The sequence below is a fragment of the Hemicordylus capensis genome, chromosome 2, assembly GCF_027244095.1.
Source record: "Hemicordylus capensis ecotype Gifberg chromosome 2, rHemCap1.1.pri, whole genome shotgun sequence".
Classification (NCBI taxonomy): Eukaryota; Metazoa; Chordata; class Lepidosauria; order Squamata; family Cordylidae; genus Hemicordylus; species Hemicordylus capensis.
The window spans coordinates 208,149,586-208,171,094 of NC_069658.1; the positions used below are offsets into that span (position 1 = coordinate 208,149,586).

A 21,509-nucleotide genomic window follows, 5' to 3' on the forward strand; every position below is an offset into this window, starting at 1 on the left:
CAGGGTTGTAAAGATTAAAGGTGGTGGGGGGGGGAAGAGTACCACATATATTTATGTATTATTTGTTTATTTGTTCGATTTCTAGACCGCCCTTACAGAATAGCTCAGGGCGGCCAATTTCCTGGGAGGAAGGGTGGGACGAAAAGGAGAGGCAGGCGGCACTGTGCTGACGAGGCAAACCCATTTCCTGCAGAACCCAGAGAGCGCTCCATCGATTCGGATTCGGATCCCGATCCGGATCCAGAAGACAGCCCAGAGCCCGATGCCAGAGTAGCACCACGGATCACTCAGCAGAGAAGCGGCAGCGAGAGCAGCGGCGACGAGGAAGTCCCATTTATCGATGAAGGCGGCGAGGAAGGAGCTCGGAGCCGGACCTACAGCACCAGCCAGTCGGACCCCGAAGATGCCTCGCCGTGTGGGCCGATACGGGAGGAAGACCAACATGAGCTGGAGGAGGACGCCGTTTTCAAGAGAGAGGGGGAGGTCGGGGACGAAGGGCAGCCGCTGGCGGATTACAACAGCAACCAGTCCAACAACACGCTCTTCTCCCGCCTGCTTGGCTACAGGCCGCTGTGGTAGCAGAAAGGCCGCACTCCACAGAGCTCATTGGGCATCCGTAATGAAGTTACTCAGGGAACAGGGTAGAGGGGGGCACAGTCGTCTGTGTGTAGAGACTGCCCTACCTTGTTGAGCTGACGTCTGTTTCACTCTGCCCAAATCCTGCTCCCCTTCCCCTTTTTAAAATCCCCCCGCCCGCCTGAATGTAAGACTTTGCAAGATGAGCCGGGCGGAAAGGCAGCTTAGAACGATTTTTAATCTCTGGGTCGCAAAGCCCCGCTTGCAGCATCCGCAGCGGTCAGGTCAGGCTTGCCTTTGCGAACCGTTTTAGGGGGACACGTCCGTTCGCATGGAATGTCCGGTCATACAAGCATGGCCCACCGATGCCCCGTCGTCGGGGTTTTACTTTTGCTGGCCTCTTGCGGGTGAAGCCACTCTCCTTTCCCCGGGGCCCACGGCCCACTGCTTCCGCACCCAGCAAGAGCCACTGCACAGAAGCCATTCACCAGTTGTGTGGGAGAACCAGCCCAGCCTCCTTTGTGGCATCAGCTTGGAGCGCTGGTGGGTTTGAACCCAGCCTGTGTTTGGGGGGGCGGTTTTCTCCTGCTTTAGCCCAGTCAAGCTTCAAGCTTCACTCAAGGGGGAAGTATGCAAACATTACAGGTAGCACACAGACGGGGAGGCTCACCAGCTAGTCCGTTTGCTGGGTTACCCGGCCCACAGCCATACAGGCCAGACCCAATTTTTAGCCTTGGCTAACCGCCGTTTTATGGGAAGCCCCCAACACAACGCTGTATTTTTAAAAACTGTAGGGTGAGGGGATTCCCAACCTGTGCTCCTCCACACGCTGCTCAACTACAACTCCCAACCTCCCCGGCTACAGTTTATTGCACCAGACATTTGCCGCCACTTGTTTACCGGCATTTTCCTCCAGGCCGAAATATCCCCTTGCCCAACCACCCGTTTCCCACGGATCAGCACAACAGCGACAAAATATTTCCGGGCAGAAGCAGCAAAACACGGCCTCCCACCTTATAGCGACTAGGTCAGGCCTGTGCTCAAGTCCAGTCAAGCGAAACGCCCCACCTCTCAATAGCGGTGGCCAAAATACTTCCCAGTCAATCGGAAGTTACACCACAGAAGCTCCAACATAGTCCGGCAACATCTGGAGGACCCTAACAGGAAGGCAGTTCTGGGCTCCGAGAAGGAGACCGGATAAACTCAGCCTTGGCCCCCAAGGCTCAGAATGGTACCGTGTAGATGTGTGTCTCTCTCTCTCGGAAGGAGTGGGTGAGGCATTGTGGTTGGTGAATGTGCTCTGTTTTTAATTATTTGTACATAACGTGCCTCGCCCCCCCCCCCCCCCGTGTGAGCAAACCGCTTTGCGGTCAGGGTGATTTACTTTTTAATGGCTGTACACTTAGATGCAGATGTGAAGTGCAGGTTTTTTTGGGGGGGGGGGGTGTTTGCAATGGCGCTATGGAAATAAAAGAAGTTTGAATTTGTCCTGTGTTGGGTTTTGAAGAGCATTGTGAGGTTATAAGAGCATTTATGTTCTAAACTGTTATATGACACATTAAGCCCTCAGAATGATGGAGGGCTGGTCTTGTGGGAGCAAGCATGGATTGTCCCCTCTGCTAAGCAGAGTCTACCGTGGTTTGCATTTGAAAGGGAGACTACATGTGTGAGCACTGTAAGATATTCCACTCAAGGGATGAGGCCGCTCTGGGAAGAGCACTTGCATGCTTGCAAGTAGAAGGTTCTAAGTTCCTTCCCTGGCAGCATCTCCAAATAAGGGCTAAGAGAGACTCCTGCCTGCAAGAGGAGAGGAAAGCTGGTCTTGTCATAGCCAGCATGACTTGTCCCCCTAGCTAAGCAGGGTCTGCCCTGGTTGCATGTGAATGGGAGACTAGAAGTGTGAGCAGCACTGCAAGATATTCCCCTCTTAGGGGATGGAGCCGCTCTGGGGAGAGCAGAAGGTTCCAAGTTCCCTGCCTGGCAGCAGCATCTCCAAGATAGGGCTGAGAGAGACTCCTGCCTGTAGCCTTGGAGAAGCTGCTGCCAGTCTGTGTAGACAATACTGATCTGGATGGACCAGTGGTCTGACTCAGTATGCGGCAGCTTCCTATGTTCCTATATTCGGAAGTGCTATGGCAATTAAAAGGCTGCTATTCCCCAGTTTATCCTTTCTAAAAAGTCTCCCAATACAATTCTTCCTATTACTGCCTGATGAAAGCTGGCAAGAGATGTATTCTGCCTAGAGCTCTTATTTCCCAAGTGGAAGAAAACCCTCCAACATCGCTTTTTAAAAAATTCCTGCCACGCCTCACCATGCCACCAGAGCTGTTTTGTGTGAGAGGCAGGAGTGCTCTCGCACGGAGGGTAGTGCAGAAGCTATCAAGAGAGAAATCATCCGCCCCGTTAAGACCAAAGAGTCAAAACAAGATCGCTCTGGTGCTTCGACAGGATCACCCTAGGACAGTGAAGGCTGCCGTTTCCTCGGCTTCAGCCAGGCAAGCTTTTCTGCAACGCCACGGCAAAGCTCTGTGTCACAGGAGGGAAGCATCAGAAGCCCAGAGCACCCTTTCGGAAGTTTATTACAACCACACATCTACAGACTGAGCACCCAGACTTTGAAAAACTCCCCCTGCCCCATCCCAGACTGCGCTCCTCAAAAGCACCACCGTCGATCACCCTTTCGTCCCTGCCGGCTGTATAAATGGCTTGGGCCCAGGAGGGCTCATCGGGGGAAGCTGGCAGGGTTTTCACGGGAGGCGGGCGCTCCATCCCCTTGAAGAACCAGTTTCTCCTGCAAGGTCAGAGGACTCTGCACAGACTCCGGAAGCATTTGTCCCAGTTCAGTCACCTTCCGGGAAAGACCCAAGGACGGAAAAGTTTCTAGCATCGTGGCAGGCAATTCCCAACGTGCGGCTCAAAGAGCTTCAGCCAGCCTACAAGGTAACAGAGGAAGCATTGAAGACTTTAAAGTGAATAGCTGCCTGTCTGCTGCACAGCCTTCAGCCTCTGCTCTCACACACTTGCTCCATGTACACACAGACCCAGGGACGCCTTGCATTTCCACTCTGCTCCTATGGACTGGAAACTTGGAAATGACACATGGAAATGACCCAAGTTGGCCCAAAAAGATGACGGGGCAGTTTCCGCAGGAGAGGTACCCAGCTGCTGACGGAGGATGAGAAGCTCTCCCCACCCAAGGGCTGCTTCCTGCCCCTCCCAGCACAATTTTAAGTTGCAGGCGGTCGGCAAACAGGATCTACGGTAGCAGGCTTCCCCCTGCCCTAATCCTGGCTGCGTGAGCAAGCCTAATAGTCAGCAAACTGTCGCTTGTTGAGACCTAGTGGATTAGAGAGGGCTGAGCTTATGCTGCGTGGGTGGGGTCAGAGTATGGAATTTGGCTCCAAAAAGCTACATTAAAAATAATAATAATTTAAAAATCAAGTGTGTAGTCTTGCAGATACATAACACTCATCAAGAGTAGAAGGTGGCGGCGGCAGCTGGGCTGAGAAGTCCCCGAAGAGGGCTGCATGACTCAAGCCCTCCTGCAGAGTCTGGGCTCCAACTCCCATGATGGGAACTGTAGTCCAAGAACAGCCGGGGGGCCCGAAGTGGGGCAGCCTGGCCTTGAAGGGCGCTTCGGCCAACCGTGTGTGTGTGTGGCCAGGAGGCCATGTTCTGGCCACCCCAGCAAGGGCAACAGCCATTTCGCGGGCAGGGAAAGGGGCTCCCTTCTGCCTCAGGCTGTCTTAAGAACAGCCCTCGGAAGGAAGTAGGTTGTGGGGGTGGGGGGGGGAATCGAAGCAGTCTCCCTCCACCCAGGCGTCCTAACAGAGGGGGGTGCATGCAGTTAAGGTTTTTGCTTTGCTGAAATAAAGGGCACCGAAATGGCAGAGTTGGAAGACACACTGCTGTGTGCTTGTTCCTGCTCCCCTGAAACCTTCCAGCGGTGCATCACGGACAAGATAAACCGTCTTCTCGAAAAAGGAGCCAATGTTATCAAGGCTTCCCTGAAGCCCCCACAGTGTGGGGAACGGGTGGAGCAGAGAGCCCCACCGATATCTGCCAGATTTTTCAGTCTGAAGGGGAGGCAGGCAGGCAGATGGCCACATGGTATCCGACAGACACCAACTGCCCTTCAGCTCCCTCTGGGCAAGCTCTAGAACTAAGAACGGTGCCTTCAAGGCAACTCTCCACACGAGCAACAGCTGAGCCGGGGGGGTCCCTTCGCCTCCTCACCCTTTTGAGCCAGGCCCGGCTACTGCACCAGACGGTAGGTGATGTATCTGCCGGCTGTCTCACTGGGTCGGATGATCTTCACCACCTGGGATGGGGGGCGGGACAACACAAGGGAGGACCGAGTTTAAACATGAGAGAACTTCAGGCCAGTCAACCGAACTAGGGCAAGCAATGGCTGGGTGGAACTTCCATATTCAGAGGCAGTATACCTCGAAATACTCAACATCACGAAAACAAGGGCCCTTTTTCAAGCCCCCCCACGGCTGGAGACAGAGTACTGGGGTGTACAGATCTTTGGGCTGATCCAAAAAAAAGACAGGCAGTTGGGCCAAAGGTCCTTCAGGGAACCCTCCTGCTTTCCAGCAGCCAGCCAGAGGCCTCCGAGAAGCCCACACTGCTCCCAGGTTCGTGGCTCTGCAGCATTTAGTAAACGGTGAGAAGACTGCCCTTGATTGTGGAGAAATAAATTGATTATATTCAGCCGTAGCAGCTAACAGCCATGACAAAACGTCTCAAGAGCAGAGCCCTGCTGGATCAGACCCGAGTCCAGAGTCCTGCTTCTCAGCACAGCCAACCAGAAGCCACGCTGGGGAAGTGGGCCGTGAAGGCAACAGCCCCTACCCCTAACCCCCCAGTTGCTCCCCAGTGCCTGGCATTCTGCAGGAGGCTGCCTCTGAACATGGAGGCTCCACAGAGCTCCTGTAACAAACCGCCCCCAAGAGACGCACCTCCCTCCCCTTGCCACGCCTCACCTGGCCACGCTTGATTCCAAAGTACCGGGCCACGGGGTCCCCCGCCTGTATCCTGGGGAGCTGGTTCTCCCTCAGCTTACTGGGGGGGGGACGGTTAAGGAAGCAAGCAGACGGGAGAGGCTCTTGCTCGCGTCTCCTCCCAGGAAGACGCTGGGAGAGGCTGGCACAAAGAGGGGTGCGCAGACGGCACACTTCAGGATGAGGCAGATTCGGCCCCACTGAGTCCGAGGAGAGGATTCAACGCCTCCGCATCACTGAACACACTCAGAAGTCCTGGCTACGGGTTCAAACACTCACACCCATCACTTGAAGGACTCCACACCAGGCCATGCTAGTGTCGAAACCACCTGTGGAGTTGAAGCTGGACCAGGTGAAAGCTTAGCTGTGGCACTGCCTAAATTATTCGCGGGGGGGGGGAGGAGATCTACAAACCCCGCTTTCCAGACTCCCCCCAGGGTTATCTAAACCGGGGAGCCCCTAAAGTCTTCTAGCAGGTCTCCTCTATCGTTTGAGGACTAGGATTTAGCAATGGCCTGTTTACACATCCCGATCCACAAGTGACAAATATGCACACATGCACACGCGCACACACGAACCAGCCCTTGACTCTGCTCAATCTGCAAGGGGGGAATGTTTGGGCACAGTGTGGGGAAGGATACTATCTGGCAAGCAGTTCCGTCACTTCTTCCTTGGTCATGACCACGTGTTCAGGAACCAGCTGCAGAGACAAAACACAGCGCTTAGACGACTTCCTGGCTGGAGACGGTTCTCTGGCGTTGCTGCCCTCCTGGCAGCCAACCGAAGCGCCCTGCACGGCTTGGGACTGAGGTGCTCGAAGGAACAGCACCACCGCTGCCTGCAGGAGCTGGCCCAGCATGTGAGGAGATCTCAAGAGGCCCTCTTGGGGGTGTGCCTCCTCCCTGGGAGGTGGCAGGCATGATTTTTCTCCCTCTCTCACAACACTAGAAGCAGCGGTCATCCCATGAATCGGATTGCCAAGCAATGTGGGGCCGACACAAGGAAGTACTTTCCCACACAACGCATCATCAACCTGTGGAATTCTCTGCCACAAGATGCAGTGACAGCCAACAGCCTGGATGGCTTTAAGAGGGGTCTGGATAACTTCATGGAGGAGAGGTCTATCATTGGCTACTAGTCAGAGGGCTATAGGCCAGCCTCAGGGGCAAGATGCCCCTAAATCCCCGGTGCAGAGGAGCAAAAGCAAGAAAGAGGGAGACGCCCTCAGCTCCCGCCTGTAGGCTTCTCGGCAGCTGCCCCGCCCTAGGAGGTCCAACCGGCCTTCTCTTCGGAAGCGTTTTTGGTGGCTGACACACAACGCCCCCACAGTTCTTGATCTTCCCCCTTTTTATTGTCTGGGAGCACTCTTGGAGGCTAGTCACACGTGCAGCACAAACCAGGCTCCCAGCTGGGTCTGTGCTGCCCGTGTGTACTGCCAGAAGCTGTGCAGCACCCGGCAGCAGCCAGCCCTCTCACGGAGCCTGCCGCTTAGCCTGGGCTGTGGGCGTGAGGGTGCCCCAGAAGCAGGCCAAGTGATTGTGTGCCGCTGCCAACACATGAGTAGTGCTGCCAACTTGCGCAGTGCATTATGGAAGTTTGGGGGGGCGGGAGGCCCCCAAACCCCACTGCTCCACCCCCACTCCGAGACGGAGAAGGTCATTAGGCAGCCGATCCAACCGCCCAGGGAGGGCTCTAGGATGGTCTGCAGGGAGATCGGGCCAAGCCTGCTCTCCCTGCAGACCTCCTTTCGGCACTTCACACGGCTCTTGTGAAGCGCCTCTTAAAGAGTTTTTCATAGTTCTTTTGCAACTTTTAAAAAAACCATTACTGTAAGCCACCTCACTTTAAAAGAAAGGCAGGATATATAAAGGTTGATATAAATGTTTAGACAGACGGGTTGACTTTTTTCTTGGTTCCAGCTGCTCCGCAGCTCAGCAAGACGAAAGGAAGGAGACCCAGGGACTGCCCCATCAGCCCCCAATCCCTCCCTTCTGGACTCTCTGCCCGGCTTTTCATGGGGAAGAGGAAGACCCTTCTTCACCTGGACTGATGCTCCCCACCCGCCACCTCACACTTCCCTTTCCTCCTGATTCCATTTTGCCTTTAGCTTTCCATTTTCAACCAGGGCTGCCGGGCCTCTCTTACGACAAACTGTTGTGTAGCACCTAGCAAATCCAGGTGCTCCAAGAACAGCAGCCAGTAGAAGCAGAAGAGCACAGAAGCACTGGTTGAAAAAGGCACAGGTGTGGGAGAATGGGAACGTGCTTGAAAACTAGTCCCGTCTTTTCCTCGGCAATTTAAAGTTGCTCCGGCAGCCAATGATTTCATGGGGGGGGGAGTCTCCCTCTCCTCACCTCGTGTTCAGTGATGTTGATCAACAGCTCCTGCTGTAGGAATTGTTCGAGGATGTATTTGGGAGCCATGTCTACCAGGGACTGAAAGAGAGGGAGAGGACGACAGTGTGAGAAGGACGTGCCAGTAACTGGTGGGATTAACTGCTCCCCGTGCAGAAACACAAGGCAGGGGAGGAAGCCGCAAAGAGTCACCGTCCGGCCCTCGATATTTCATTCACGCAAGTGAGAAGCAGACAGCAACAAAGAGACTTGTTACCTGGCCAGTGCTGAGTGCCCCCTCCCCAGAGATCACATTTCCACTACCATTTCTGAGAAGCTAAGAAAGAGCATTTCTTTAAGACCTTCAAACTTATTGCTCAAAAACAAATGATAAAACCTTGTAAAGACGTTGTTTAAAATGTTGGTGAAAGCATAATAAAAAGAGACATTTCGGCGTCAGACGCCGGCCCCAATGTTGTTGTCAGTCCTAGGAACAACACTGAGGCCGGCGTCTGACGCCAAAACGTCTCTTTTTATTATGCTTTCACCAACATTTTAAACAACGTCTTTACAAGGTTTTATCATCTGTTTTTCCGCAACAAATTTGAAGGTCTTAAAGAAATACTTGGGAGTCTTTTAAAATATGCGTATTGCATCGCCAGCTTACCAGTTTATGAGGAAGAGCAGGCATGTGGGCTCCCCCTGTTTCTGATCCTTTCCACCCCGCTGTGAAAATAACAGAAGAGCCACTCCCCTCTTAAGCCCCCTGCCTGTGCCAGAAAAAGATCTGGAGGAAGAGAGGGTGCTAAGGGTGGCCACCACCCACGGGTGGCTAGTGAGATGTCTGGTGAAAGGGAGACAACGAATCCAAGACACATTCATTTTTCCTTTGCAAATTGCATTGAGAACTCTTTTGTCAAAAAGTGGTTTATAAATATTTGTCCTAACAATACATAGTCGCTTGCCACAGCTTTAACTGGTTGTCCACACGTGTGGGTATCTCTTTGCAGCCACAAGAGACTACACACTTGCTCAACACTTTTTAAATATAAATATAAGAGCAGAGATTCTCTGGAAACCGACTTCTGCAGCGAGTACCACGGGTTATGCCCTCTGCTGCCAAATATCAGATTTGTGGGTTTTAAATTGGGGTCGTTGATAAAGAGCGGTACTGTCTAGACATGTCAACATAAATAAAATTCTGATGGTTTTAATCCTGTAAACTGCCCTCAACGTCTCTCAGAAGCAATGCACAAATATTTTAGAAGTATGCATTTCTGATGAGATTGAATTGCCATGTACACACTGGGCTGTATCCAGAAGAGCTCGATTCATTTGCCTCCTTTATCTCAATGCCATTGGGTCCATTGATTAATTGGTGCTTAGTACAACCCACTGGTTATGGAGCTCGGGGGGGGGGGCAGTACAGAGGAGTGGTCTGGTGGCTATAGGCCACCCTCAAGATGCCTCTCAATCCCAGTCGCAGGGGAGCAGCAGCAGGAGAGAGAGGGCATGCCCTCGCCTCTTACCATAAGAAACACTCTCTCAGAAGGAGGTCGTTGCCCACATGACAAATCTGGTTCTGAAACGGCCCATCCCTCGGCTAGAATGGACCAGCCACCCTTCAGTTCCCATGCCTTTCAGTCCACCTTAACTGGAGTACCTGCTTCGCTGAGGGGGTCATGCCCTGCTGGACGACAATGAGGGCCCGGGTGATGTTCTCCTCCTGCATGCGCTGGCAGTACATCTTGATGGTCTTGATCCCAACCTTCGGCTCCTCTGAGGGGAAAGGAAAAGCAAACAAACAAAGCACAGTCAGTACCCCTTTCACACTAGACCTGATGCAGGTTGCCAGTTATACAGGAACATAGGAAGCTGCCCTATACTGAGTCAGACCCTTGGTCCATCTAGCTCAGTATTGTCTTCACAGACTGGCAGCAGCTTCTCCAAGACTGCAGGCAGGAATCTCTCACAGCCCTCTCTTGGAGGACACTGATTATCTGGACCCATTTTAAACTGGCTTTAGGGTTGAGACAGCCTTGGTCGGCCTGATGGATGACCTTTACCGGGGATTCGACAGAGGGAATTTGACTCTTGTTGGTTCTTTTGGATCTCTTGGCAGCATTTGATACCATTGACCATGGTATCCTTCTGGATCGCCTGGGGGAGTTGGGGATAGGGGGCACTGCTTTGCAGTGGTTCTGCTCCTATCTCTCGGGTAGATTCCAGATGGTGGAACTTGGTGACAGTTGCTCCTCAAAACGAGAGCTGTTATATGGAATCCCTCAAGGATCCATTCTGTCACCAATGCTTTTCAATATCTATATGAAACTGCTGGGTAAAGTCATCAGATTTGGTTCAGGGTGTTATCAGTATGCTGATGACAGCCAAATCTATTTCTCCTTATCATCATCATCATCATCAGGAAATGGCATTCACTCCCTAAATGCCTGCCTACGGGCAGTAATGGGCTGGATGAGGGATAACAAACTGAAGCTGAATCCAAGCAAGATGGAGGTGCTCATTGTGGGGGATCAGAATTTGAGGGATGAGTTAGATCTCCCTGTGCTGAATGGGTTACACTCTCCCAGAAGGAACAGATACACAGCTTGGGAGTGCTCTTGGATCTAGGCCTCGGATCTAGACCTCACCATGGTATCTCAGGTGGAGCCTATGGCCAGGAGCGCTCTCTATCAGCTTTGGCCAATTCAACAGCTGCGTCCATTCCTTGAAGAGAACTATCTCAAAACAGTGTGCATCAGTTGGTAACCTCCAGGCTCAACTATTGCAATGTGCTCTACGTGGGGCTGCCTTTGTACGTAGCTCGGAAACTTCGGTTAGTTCAAAATGCAGCAGCCAGACTGGTCTCTGGGGTAACTCGGAGAGACCATACTATCTATCTATCTATCTGATTTTTTTACCACCCTTCCGAGCTGGCTCAGGGCGGTTTACAATTAAAAAACAGAAATCATTAAAAACAATTAAAACAGAAATACAAATATAAACACCAATTTTAAAACATCTTAAAAAACAATTAAACTATCAAAACAATTAAAACCCTGAAAACCAGGTTTACATTAAAACAATTAAAACTAATTAAAAACCCTGAAAGGCCAGGCCAAGCAGATGGGTTTTAAAACTATGCCTGTTTTGAAACAGTTGCACTGGCTGCTGATATGCTTCCAGACAAAATACAAAGTGCTGGTTAAGCCCTGACCGGCTTGGGTCTGGGCTACCTTAGAGAGCGCCTTCTTCTACATGATCCTCATCGCATGTTGAGGTCATCCGGAGAGGTCTGTCTCCAGTCACCACCAGTATGTCTGGTGGCGACTTGGAACCGGGCCTTTTCTGTAGCTGCTCCTGGCCTATGGAATGCACTCCCGGCAGATATCCAGTGTTTAGGCTCACTGTTGGCCTTTAAGAGAGCCTTGAAAACGTACTCGTTTGGCCTTTCCAAGGGTTTAAAATTGTTTTAAAATATTTTAATTGGTTTTGAATAGTTTGAATTGTTTTAAAATTGTTTTTATATTAAGCAGTGTGCTTTTTAAAAAACTTGTTGTGTACCGCCCAGAGCCTTTGGATGGGGCGGTCTACAAATGTAATAAATGAATGAATAAATTAATTAATTAAACAGGCAAGACAAGGACAGGAGAAAGGAAAGAGAAAGCAGCAAGGGAGCGAGTGGAGGGTTTTTAAAGAGACAGCAAAGTCTTGATGCAATGGACTTAAATTAAGGAAACAAAGGCTAACGGAGGGAAGAGAAAAGATGTGATCAGCCCAGCAGGTGGAGGTCACGATAAAGTGTATTTCGTTTTCACACTCGCCTGGGAAGAAGACAAACATCTGGTCGGTGGGGTCATCATTGTGGGCCACCAACACAGTGAGGTCTGTCCGTCGGGGCCGGCCTTCACTGGGCTTATCCCCAAACTGGGCTTTGAACTCCTCCAGGGTCTGGTCCAACTCGTCTTGGGTCACTAGGTAGCCTCGATCGTGACAGAGCTGAAGGGATTTTTAAAAAACGAACAATCCACATCAGCCTATTTATGAAGCATCCCGACACTCAATGCAATACGAGCTCAAATCCGCTTTCTTGCACAGGGGAAGTTGTGTTTTCTGGTCTTCACAAGTTTTACATTCAATAATAAATAAATAATGAACTTTGTTAGCCGCTCCATAACAAGTTGTTCTCTGGGCGGCTTACAACACAACATTAATATACGAAATACACACAGCGCACACAAAATCACAACAGACCATAAAGGGGGGAAGTTCAACACGTTTGCATGCTACACTTGAGGCTTCTTAGCATGAAAGAGACTCCACGTTTTTGTTTTCAGAATAAATACATTCGATACAGAGTGATTGTGTGCACAACAGCAACCCCCAAGATTAAGTCCCATCAAAATCAGGGGGCCCTAAGACAGTCATGACTAAATTGTGTTGTCGATTTCAACGGTACTTAGTCATGATGACCGACTCATAGGAAAATAGGAACCTGCCCTATACTGAGTCAGACCATTGGTCTATTTAGCTCAGTATTGTCTTCACAGACTGGCAGCGGCTTCTCCCAGGTTGCAGGCAGGAATCTCTCTCAGCCCTATCTTGGAGATGCTGCCAGGGAGGGAACTTGAAACCTTCTGCTTTTCCCAGAGCAGCTCCATCCCCTGAGGGGAATATCTTGCAGTGCTCACACATCAAGTATCCCATTCATATGCAACCAGGACAGACCCTGCTTAGCTATGGGGACCAGTCACACTTGCTACCACAAGACCAGCTCTCCTCTCCTACAATTCTCCACTGCACCAGCTTTGTGTTCACTCAGGCTTTTTAAATGTTATTGCTTTGCTTTTAGTTGCACTTTATGGTAGGTTTTATTCTACTGTTTAATGTTTTATTTTGCAAATCGCCCAGAGAACAATTGTTATGGGGTGACTGTACAAATAAAGTAAATAAATAAATAAATAAAATAAACCGGGGTAGGCAAACTTGGCTCTCCAGGTGTTGTTGAGCTACAATTCCCATCGTCCCCAGTCTTTGGCAGGGGGTGATGGGAGTTATTTGTTTTTTTATTTATTTGATTTCTACACTGCCCTTCCAGAAAGGGCTCAGGGCAGTTTACACAGGGAGATAATAAATAAATTAGATGGCTCCCTGTTCCCAAAGGGCTCACAATCTAAAAAGAAACATAAGATCGACACCAGCAACAGCCCCTTAAGGGATGCTGTGCTGGGGATGGAGAGGGCCAGTTGCTCTCCTCCTGCTAAACATAAGGAGAATTACCACTTTGAAAAGGTGCCTCTTTGCCCAGTTAGCAGGGGTGTAGTTGTAGTTCAACACCAGCTGGTGAGCCACGCTTGCCTACCCCTGTTATAAATGCTTGCCTACCCTGGCACAGTGGGGAAACGGCTTGACTAGCAACGCAAGTTTGACGGTTTGAATCCCCACTGGAATGTTTCCCAGACTAGGGGGAACCCCTATATTGGCCAGCAGCGATCTAGGAAGATGCTGAAAGGCATCATCTCATACTGCGCTGGAAGAGGCCATGGTCAACCCCTCCTGTATTCTACCAAAGACAACCCCAGGGCTCTGCGGTCGCCACGAGTCGACACCAACTCAATGGCACAACTTTACCTTCACCCCTGTTATAAATGTACCTATCTTCCGACATGGTGTTAACGTCTTTCTACCCATCCGTGGAAACTTCAGACACTTTCCACTCGAGCTATAAACTTAAGGGTTACTTGGCAAGCAACCCAAAGCACCCAGATGACCACAACAGGTCCAAAGAGGAACATCTGTGTACCTAACCCGAGGAACAGGGGAGGTTCATACCAAGAGGTATGAACTTTTTTAGTGTTCAAAAAACAATAAAATAGTGCACAAAAGAAACCCAAATAAAAACCTTGAGTGATACAAATCTGAAGTCATGAAGATGGGGGTCGCAAGCATGACTTGCCCCCTTTGCTAAGCAGGGTCCACCCTGGTTTGCATTTGGATGGGAGACTACTTGGGATGTGAGCCCTGTCAGATCTCCTGTTTGCATGCAGAAGGTCCCAAGTTCCCTCCCTGGCAGCATCTCCAAGACAGGGCCGAGAGAGGCTCCTGCCTGCAACCTGGAAGAAGAGTGGGTAGACCATCTGGGTAGACCATCCTGAACTAAACCGACCGAGCGTCTGACTCGGCATGTGGCAGCTTCTTAAATCAACGCATGGGTTTTTCAGGGGGTTCCATTGAGGGCATTATATCGACCTTGCCCACACGGGCTGGAAGCTGCGTTCCCTGTAAGGCGTGCGCGCTCACACGTGTCAGTCGCTTCCCACCTCTAACCAGACACGTGTTCGGCGCGCCAGAAGCCTAGCGGGCCTCCCCTTCGCCTCCAGAGCCCTTCTCCCCTTCCCCGCCGACCTGCATGATGGTTTTCCGGATCTTCCAGAGGCGGTAGGTCTCCTCTTCATCATCCATGGCGGCGCCGCTTCTCACGCTCGCCCAGCGTTGCCAACTGCGAAACTAGGATCTGGAGAAACGTACTGCGCAGGCGCGGAACAGTCCCCGCCCAGCTGACGGTTCTACGTAATGCGCATGCGTACTATGATTCTAATTCTCTCTCCCACCCCCTCGCCGCACCCGCCCCCTTCTCGGCCAATCGCACGCCGAAAGAAGAAGATAAACATGATGCACTGCGCACGCGTCAGCAGGGGCCTTGAACGCACCATAGAACTAGACATCTCATAGAGCCGCAACTCAGCACAAACTTCCGGGATCCGTCTTTCTTCCATTAACAGGAGATTTCCCACGATCTAGCCTTCGCAAAGACCAGGAGAACCTCGACTTCCGGTTCTGTTTGGCAGCTGAGCTGCCCTTTTCTGCCCCTTAGAGTGGTAAGTTCCCCAGTGGCGGCGTCTAGAGCGGGGAGGAGGTGGAGATGCACCCCTAAATCATGTCTTTCAGTGATTTAATGTGACTTTTCTGTCCTTAAACCTGGGGGGCGGGGGGGGGGTGTTGTTCCTGGTCTGATTTCCAGGGATTGAGACGCAGGAGGCAGAGTGCAATGCAAAACAAAGGCACTCTCTGCTCTTTAGACTGCCTTCACTTAAACACTTTTGTCTCATGTTATTCATTTAATTGCATTCTTCCACTCTTCAGCCAAAGAGCTTCCCTTTAAAACCCCTGATATCACCCAAGTATTCTGTGTCAACTGGATCACCTTTATCCACACACCTGTTGACACTCCCAAAAGCACTGCAAAAGGTTGGTAAGGCAGGACTTACCTTTGCAGAAGCCATGCTGGTTCTCCTTCAACAGGTCCTGTTCTTCTATATTTATTTATTTATTATTTATTATATTTATTTATTACATTTATAACCCACCCACCCCCATCCAAAGGCTCTGGGCGATGTACAACCTGTATATGCTTTACAATTTCCATCAATTTGCCAGATGAATAGACCTTAAGCTAACTTTCCTGTAATTTCCTGGATTCCCCCTGGATCCCTTTCTGAAAATTGGTATTACATTAGCTGCTTTCCAGTCCTCGAGTACAGAGCCTGATTGTAGGGATAAGTTACATATTTTTGCAAAGATGTCAGCAGTCTCACATTTGTGTTCTTTAAGGACTCTTGGGTGGATGCCATCTGACCCTGGCAATTTGTTAATGTTTAATTTTCCCAGAGAGTATAGAATGTCATCTCTATCTGACTCAGTTTGTTAGCCTCCACCCCTGAGAAGCTCGGTCCAGGCACACATCTGGAGTACGGCCACATATGGTGTGACCACATCTGGAATACTGCATACAGATTTGGTCACTGTATCTTAAGAAGGACATTGTAGAACTGGGAAAGGTGCAGAAGAGGGCAACCCAAATGATCAGGGGCCTGGAGCACCTTCCTTACAAGGCTAGGCTACAGCATCTGGGGCTCTTTAACCTTGGGAAAGAGGCGACTAAGGGGAGACATGATAGAGGTGTATAAAATTATGCATGCAGTGGAGAGTGGTCAGAGAGAAATTTTTCTCCCTCTCGCACAAGACTAGAACCAGGGGTCACCCCACAAAACTGAAGTTTGGGAAATTGAGGACAGACAAGAGGATGTAGTTTTTCACACAGTGCATAATTAATCTATGGAACTCCTTGCCATGGGATGTGGTGATGGCCACCAGCTCGGGTGGTTTTAAAAGAGGCTTAGACAGATTAATGGTGGACAGGTCTGTCAGTGGCTACTAGTCTGGTGACTGTGGGCCACCTCCAGCCTCAGAGGAAAGATGCCTCTCATACAAGTTGCGGGGGAGCAACAGCAGGCGAGAGGGCATGCACATACCTCCTGCCTGTGGGCTCCCCAGAGGCATCTGGTGGGCCACTGTGTGAAACAGGATGCTGGACTAGATGGTCCTTGGGCCTGATCCAGCAAGGCTGTTCTTATGTTCTTACGTTAAGGGGCCTCCTTTCAAGCTCCCTTGTATACTTCCCCACTAAACTCCACACAAATCTCCTATGATACCTGTTTGCTAATTCCTGGTCACTAAGTTCTGTTCGCTAAGTTCCTTGGCTGCTTATGTAGAGCGTGCTTCAAACTGAGGCCAACAGGGATGACAAGAACGTGGTGCCTCAAGGTGTGACTCACCTCAGCCCTAGCTGGCTCCTCCCACTCTCTCTCTTACCAGGCAAAAGAGAAACTAAACTTGAAAGCCGCACAGCCTCCAAAACAAGCACTGGCAAAAACCAGATACAGATGCATATACTGGGACTTCTCCCTTAACAAGATACCAGCCCCTCAAAATCTCCCCCTCCTCCTATTTGCTTGTTGTTTTTTTAAAGCTTTGCTACCTTCTCAGGTGGCTTCTCCTCTTCCAGGAGTAGGCTTCAAACTGAGGTAAATAGGCTCAACAGGCCCCCACTTCATCCCATGAACCCTGCACTTGGATAACCTGCCTGTGCAAGTGCAAATTGCATCTGAGTTAATGACAGATCAGAGAGTCCAACAACACAAAACCCTAAGACCGGCCAGCGGATCTGCCCAAAGATCTCGAAGAGGAGAGCTGGTCTTGTGGTAGCAAGCATGACTTGTTCCCTAAGCTAAGCAGGGTCTGCCCTGGTTGCATCTGAATGGGAGACTAGAGGTGTGAGCACGGTAAGATATTCCCCTCTTAGGGGATGGAGCCGCTCTGGGGAGAGCAGAAGGTTCCAAGTTCCCTCCCTGGCAGCATCTCCAAGATAGGCCTGAGAGCAATTCCTGCCTGCAACCTTGAAGAAGCTGCTGCCAGTCTGTGAAGACAATACTGAGCTAGATAGGCCAATGGTCTGACTCAGTACATGGCAGCTTCCTATGTTCCTACGTCCTGGTTGAAGTCATCCACAGACTTCAGCCATCATACAGGTGAAGAGGACAGAGGCTGAGTGAGAAGCAGTTGGCCAAGAACTAGGCATGACAGTAAAATACTGAGCCCACTGTTTGAGTATGGGCCCTTTGCTCAATGCCGGAGCCCCTGCTCTGCATGCAAAAGGTCCCAGGTCCAGTCCCTGGCAGCATCTCCAGGTAGGGCTGGGAAAGACCCCTGAGCCTGAAACCGTGAGGAGCTGCTGCCAGTCAGTGCAGACAGTCCTGAGCTAAATGAATCAAGGCTCTGACTCAATAGGTGGCAGCTTCCTACGTTCCTAGGAGGTCTACTCCGATGAGAGCCATCAGTACAGTAAGAATATCTATTTATTGTCAGCTCGCATTAATATGGTCCTCTCTCTTTTGCAGGGCTCCCCTAGCCCCAGGCAGCAGAGGTAAAGATCCGTCCTGTGCAGAGTGTCTTGCCGTCCTCTTGAGAAGTCCATGTGAAATCATGGTGAAATCTTGCTGTGCAATAAAATGCTCCAACAAATACGTACGTGGAAGCAACATCTCATTCCATAGGTAAGCCTCTACCTCTCAGCCTAAACAGGGCGTCTCCCTTCACAGCTCCTGCAAGATGAAATTACTAAAACTAGGCTACATTACAAATGGCCACCTAATGGCTCAGTGGGGAAATGCTTGACTATCAAGCAAGAGGTTGCCAGTTCAAATCCCCACTGGTACACCTCTATCGGGCAGCAGCGATATAGGAAGATGCTGAAAGGCATCATCTCATACTGCGCAGGAGGAGGCAATGGTAAACACCTCCTGTATTCTACCCAAGACAACCACAGGGCTCTCGATAAGAGTCGAAACCAACTCGACGGCACGCTTTACCTTACCTTTACATTACAAATATGTTGTCAGTGGCTGTCTTGTACTCTTACACCACCTCACTCAGATTTTAATCAAGATTCACATGGGAAAACAAAGCCCTTGGGTAACTTGTGGTTCCAACCTCAGCCTTTGACTTTTTTTTGGTTAGGTTTCCTCTCCGCAACAAACAGCTGTTGAAGAAATGGGTGGTGAACATTCGGCGGCAGAACTTTCATCCGACACACTCCCAGGTGATCTGCTCGGAGCACTTTACTGAGGAGGATTTCAAGATCAAAGTGGTGGCTTCTGGGAAGCGGCGGAAGCTAAAGCCCAAAGCGGTTCCAACTATATTCAGCTTCCCAGAGAGATTACAGAAGGTCAGTGCTGCCAGGAGAATCCACTTGGTATGCTAGGGTGTGTAGCTTTTGCTTTCTGCATGGCTTCTGCAAACCCATGCTTAAAGCTGAATGGGAAGGCTGCTTCTGTGGGTCAGCATCTTGACCATCAGCCTGCCCTATCTGCATTTCTGGAGGGACAAGCCTGTATTGGCTAGTGCCTGACACCAGAAGTCTCTGCAGTTCAACAGGAGGGCCTGCTTCTGTGGGTTAGCATCTGTACCATCAGCCTGCCCTGAAGCCCACTCGCAGGTCTTTCTGCCCTTCTCCTTCTGGAAGAAAAAATTGGGCTGTATCAGCAAGAGTCAGAAGATGGCGGAGATTAAACACTCCCCTACACACACACACTTCTTGGATGGGAGCCCCCTGGGAATTCCATGTAAGAGCTATATAAAATAGAGCTGGTGTTTACAAAATAGCAACATTTGTGGTCAAGATGCCCCAACCAATCTGTAATTGCCTCTTCATCTTATACTGATCTGGTCGTCTGCTTCCACTTAGCGCGTTAAACCAAGAAGACCTCTTATCCGTCATGTGCCACCAGATTCTAAACCACCTGGGTCAGCAGAGGCCAAAGCCAGCGCCCTTGAAGAGACATCCTCCGGGAACTATGTGATTGATCTTGAACATTCCTACAGTCTTCCCAGAAGCCCCAAAGAGGTTGCAACAAAGCTCAACAGCATCATTGAGAGACAGAACAACTACATCAAGTTACTGAAAACCAAGTTGTACAATGCGAACCGAAGGAATGCCAGGCACAGTGCCCATCATTGGTGCGATGACATTTTGGACATCGCTTCGGTGTCCGAATTCTGAATCGGTCGTGCCTGGCAGTTCGTAACACCTCGCAAGTTATAAAACTAGCCAGGATTGTGTTGAACTTCGTTTTCTTATGTGGTCAACCGAAGATTTGCTTGGAACAGTGACCCTGCTGTGTTGCATACAGGTGTCTGCTATTGAGAAATGAAAGTGTCAAATGCCCTGAAAGTGCATGCCACAAGGTGCATGCCACAGCACTCCTCTTGTGGGCAGGACAACAAGGTTTGCTTATGGCTCAGAAGGATTCTGATATTTCTTCTGACCTGGGCCCAGTGAATTTCACTGGTGCTCAAAGACCTGATGTGCGCTGGGTCTGTGCTGCTGGGAAAGTGGAGCGTCAGCGTGAGCTTGCTTACTCAGCTGTAATCCTTACTCTTAATAAATTCACAAGGAATGTTGTAGCATATACTGGCTGCCTTGCCGGCAGCGGAGTTGAGGTAGTTGTGTTGAACGCCTTAACAGTTTCCTCTGTTACAGAGACTTTGTTTTCAAAAATAATTTTAAACTCTTATTTTCTAGTTTACACAATTAAGTTTAACAAATGACCCCTTAACTTGGACTGTCAACCAGTTAAAGAAATCTTAACCAATCAGTCGTGTGGGTTTGAGCAAACTTTCTATCTTTCTTTTTAGAGGATGCCTACATGTGTTAAAATGGGCTTCATCTTAGAAGAGGCATTCCCTCCTGTGTGTGAGAGGAGGAGGAATGCTTCTTATAAGATAGCATTTGCTGTCAACACATGTGTTTAAGCAGGCATTGTTGTAGAGGCATTCCCCTCATATGTGAAAGAAAGGGGAATGCTTCCTCAGATATGGCACTTCCCATCTGCACTTGTGTAAATTAGGCATCATCTTAAAAGAGGCATTCTTCACTCTCCAATAAAAGGGAATGCCTCCTCCACTGTGGCATTTCCCACGTGCCAGATATGATCTAAGACAGATTTTGACAAATCCCACCATGGCTCCCTGGTGCCTCAAAATTTAATTAAGGTGCTTGGACTAAGAATGTTCAAATATAGAGTTATTTAATAAAATATTTATTTCCCCCAGTTACTCCTGTTTCTATTCTAAGTACAGTATGTTGCTTGTAAAGGGGATAAAGAGAAGCCCATTTCTTACAAGGTTCATCACGAAGTCTGGTCATTTTGTCAAGTGTCCACTGTCTGGCTCCTAATGTTTGGGCTGGCTCCTAGATCCAAAGGAAATTTCTCGAGGTCTGATCTGCCTGATTAAATGGGGGCATCTTTTTAATCTTATAGAAAAATCTTTTAAACCTCTTAACCCTAAACAAAATGATAAGTATTATTGATAATAGTACACATTCATAACTGTCATCCTTTAAGCCTTCCCAATCATTTAGGAAAAGCATTGAACCGAAATGGAAAAGAAACCACCATCATTACAAACATTAATATTTCTTTCATAATGTTTTGATTGAAATGGTTATGCCAATTATATTACCAGTGGTATTCAGCTTTCTTTGCAATTTATAATTATATACTTGGTCCTTCCTGGAACCTCACCAGATGTGTAAGTTTAACCATATATTGCAGGAATTTTGTAATTATTATCCATTGTAGACAACTTGCTAATTCTTTCTGTTTATTTGCTGTTCCAGTTTGTGACATTGTTATTCAGCTACTACTCATTTCTTCTTGATTCGTATGTACTAAATCAACGATGCTGCCCAGAGTAAGGGACTTCACTGATCAGAGAAACCAGTGTGGTTCCCCTTTTCTCTCTGTTAGTATCATCTGTGCATGCCAATGCACTGACCTATGGCCTTAAACACAATCTGAGCATCATAACTGTGATATATCAAGCTCTAAGGGGAAGGCTATCCAAATTGCAGGGCTCTACAGATGTTGTCTGGTCTTAGCAGCCAATCCAAAATGGATAGCTGCCAGGACCTTAACCCCCACTTCAGTGCAGCACTACACACACTTATTTGGGAACCCTATGTGCTTAATGGGGCTTACTCACAGGTAAATATGCATAGGATTGCAGTCTTATTCCTTGACCTTGTTCTGCACCTCTGCATGAGCACAGGGACAATTTCCTGCTCCCCTCAGTGAGCTGGAGGGTGGAAAGTGTCCCCATATTTAAGCTGGGCTGTGAAGGTTCTTGGAAGCACAGTGCCACTATAGGAACAACCCCCACCCCTCCACTCGAAACTTGGAGCCAGAGGGAAAAG

At 49.6% G+C, this 21,509-nt stretch overlaps 3 protein-coding genes across 8 annotated transcripts in view; 2 read left to right on the forward strand and 1 right to left on the reverse strand.

Annotated features, from left to right (window-relative positions):
* The window catches only part of ARHGAP45 (Rho GTPase activating protein 45), a 59,241-nt gene extending 57,177 nt beyond the window's left edge, over nucleotides 1-2,064 (forward strand). For all 5 annotated transcript variants that reach the window (XM_053297158.1, XM_053297159.1, XM_053297161.1 and 2 more), the window contains one exon: nucleotides 194-2,064. In XM_053297158.1, the coding sequence (XP_053153133.1) occupies nucleotides 194-579 (386 nt within the window). In that variant the 3' untranslated portion in view covers nucleotides 580-2,064. The remainder of the gene's footprint in view (nucleotides 1-193) is intronic.
* A 1,073-nt stretch (nucleotides 2,065-3,137) lies between these two features.
* On the reverse strand, nucleotides 3,138-14,478 carry POLR2E (RNA polymerase II, I and III subunit E). Its single transcript, XM_053297163.1, has 8 exons — nucleotides 14,321-14,478; nucleotides 11,740-11,914; nucleotides 9,579-9,694; nucleotides 7,937-8,017; nucleotides 6,224-6,282; nucleotides 5,565-5,643; nucleotides 4,813-4,897; nucleotides 3,138-3,509 (listed from the first exon to the last, which is right to left on the reverse strand). Exons 1-7 carry the CDS (start codon nucleotides 14,375-14,377, stop codon nucleotides 4,832-4,834), a joined length of 633 nt encoding a protein of 210 aa, XP_053153138.1. The 5' UTR covers nucleotides 14,378-14,478; the 3' UTR covers nucleotides 3,138-3,509; nucleotides 4,813-4,831.
* A 194-nt stretch (nucleotides 14,479-14,672) lies between these two features.
* On the forward strand, nucleotides 14,673-20,364 carry LOC128342132 (THAP domain-containing protein 1-like). Of its 2 annotated transcripts, none has more exons than XM_053289039.1 (4): nucleotides 14,673-14,793; nucleotides 17,653-17,808; nucleotides 18,272-18,479; nucleotides 18,999-20,364. In XM_053289039.1, the coding sequence occupies exons 2-4, from the start codon at nucleotides 17,738-17,740 to the stop codon at nucleotides 19,311-19,313; spliced, it is 594 nt and encodes a 197-aa protein (XP_053145014.1). In that variant the 5' UTR covers nucleotides 14,673-14,793; nucleotides 17,653-17,737; the 3' UTR covers nucleotides 19,314-20,364. The 2 variants fall into 2 exon arrangements, with proteins under 2 accessions (XP_053145014.1, XP_053145015.1); XM_053289040.1 differs by lacking the exon at nucleotides 14,673-14,793 and adding an exon at nucleotides 15,131-15,217.
* The last annotated feature ends 1,145 nt before the right edge of the window (nucleotides 20,365-21,509 follow it).

What these genes read in the sequence shown, in the direction of transcription:
- POLR2E (XM_053297163.1), bottom strand. Translation starts at nt 14,377, where the DNA reads ATGGATGATGAAGAGGAGACCTACCGCCTCTGGAAGATCCGGAAAACC. An exon ending in TCCGGAAAACCATCATGCAG is followed by an intron (nt 11,915 to 14,320) that starts GTCGGCGGGGAA and finishes AAATCCCTTCAG; the next exon opens with CTCTGTCACGATCGAGGCTA. An exon ending in TTGGAATCAAGCGTGGCCAG is followed by an intron (nt 4,898 to 5,564) that starts GTGAGGCGTGGC and finishes CCCCCATCCCAG; the next exon opens with GTGGTGAAGATCATCCGACC.
- LOC128342132 (XM_053289039.1), top strand. Translation starts at nt 17,738, where the DNA reads ATGGTGAAATCTTGCTGTGCAATAAAATGCTCCAACAAATACGTACGT. An exon ending in AGCAACATCTCATTCCATAG is followed by an intron (nt 17,809 to 18,271) that starts GTAAGCCTCTAC and finishes TTTTTTGGTTAG; the next exon opens with GTTTCCTCTCCGCAACAAAC. An exon ending in TCCCAGAGAGATTACAGAAG is followed by an intron (nt 18,480 to 18,998) that starts GTCAGTGCTGCC and finishes GCTTCCACTTAG; the next exon opens with CGCGTTAAACCAAGAAGACC.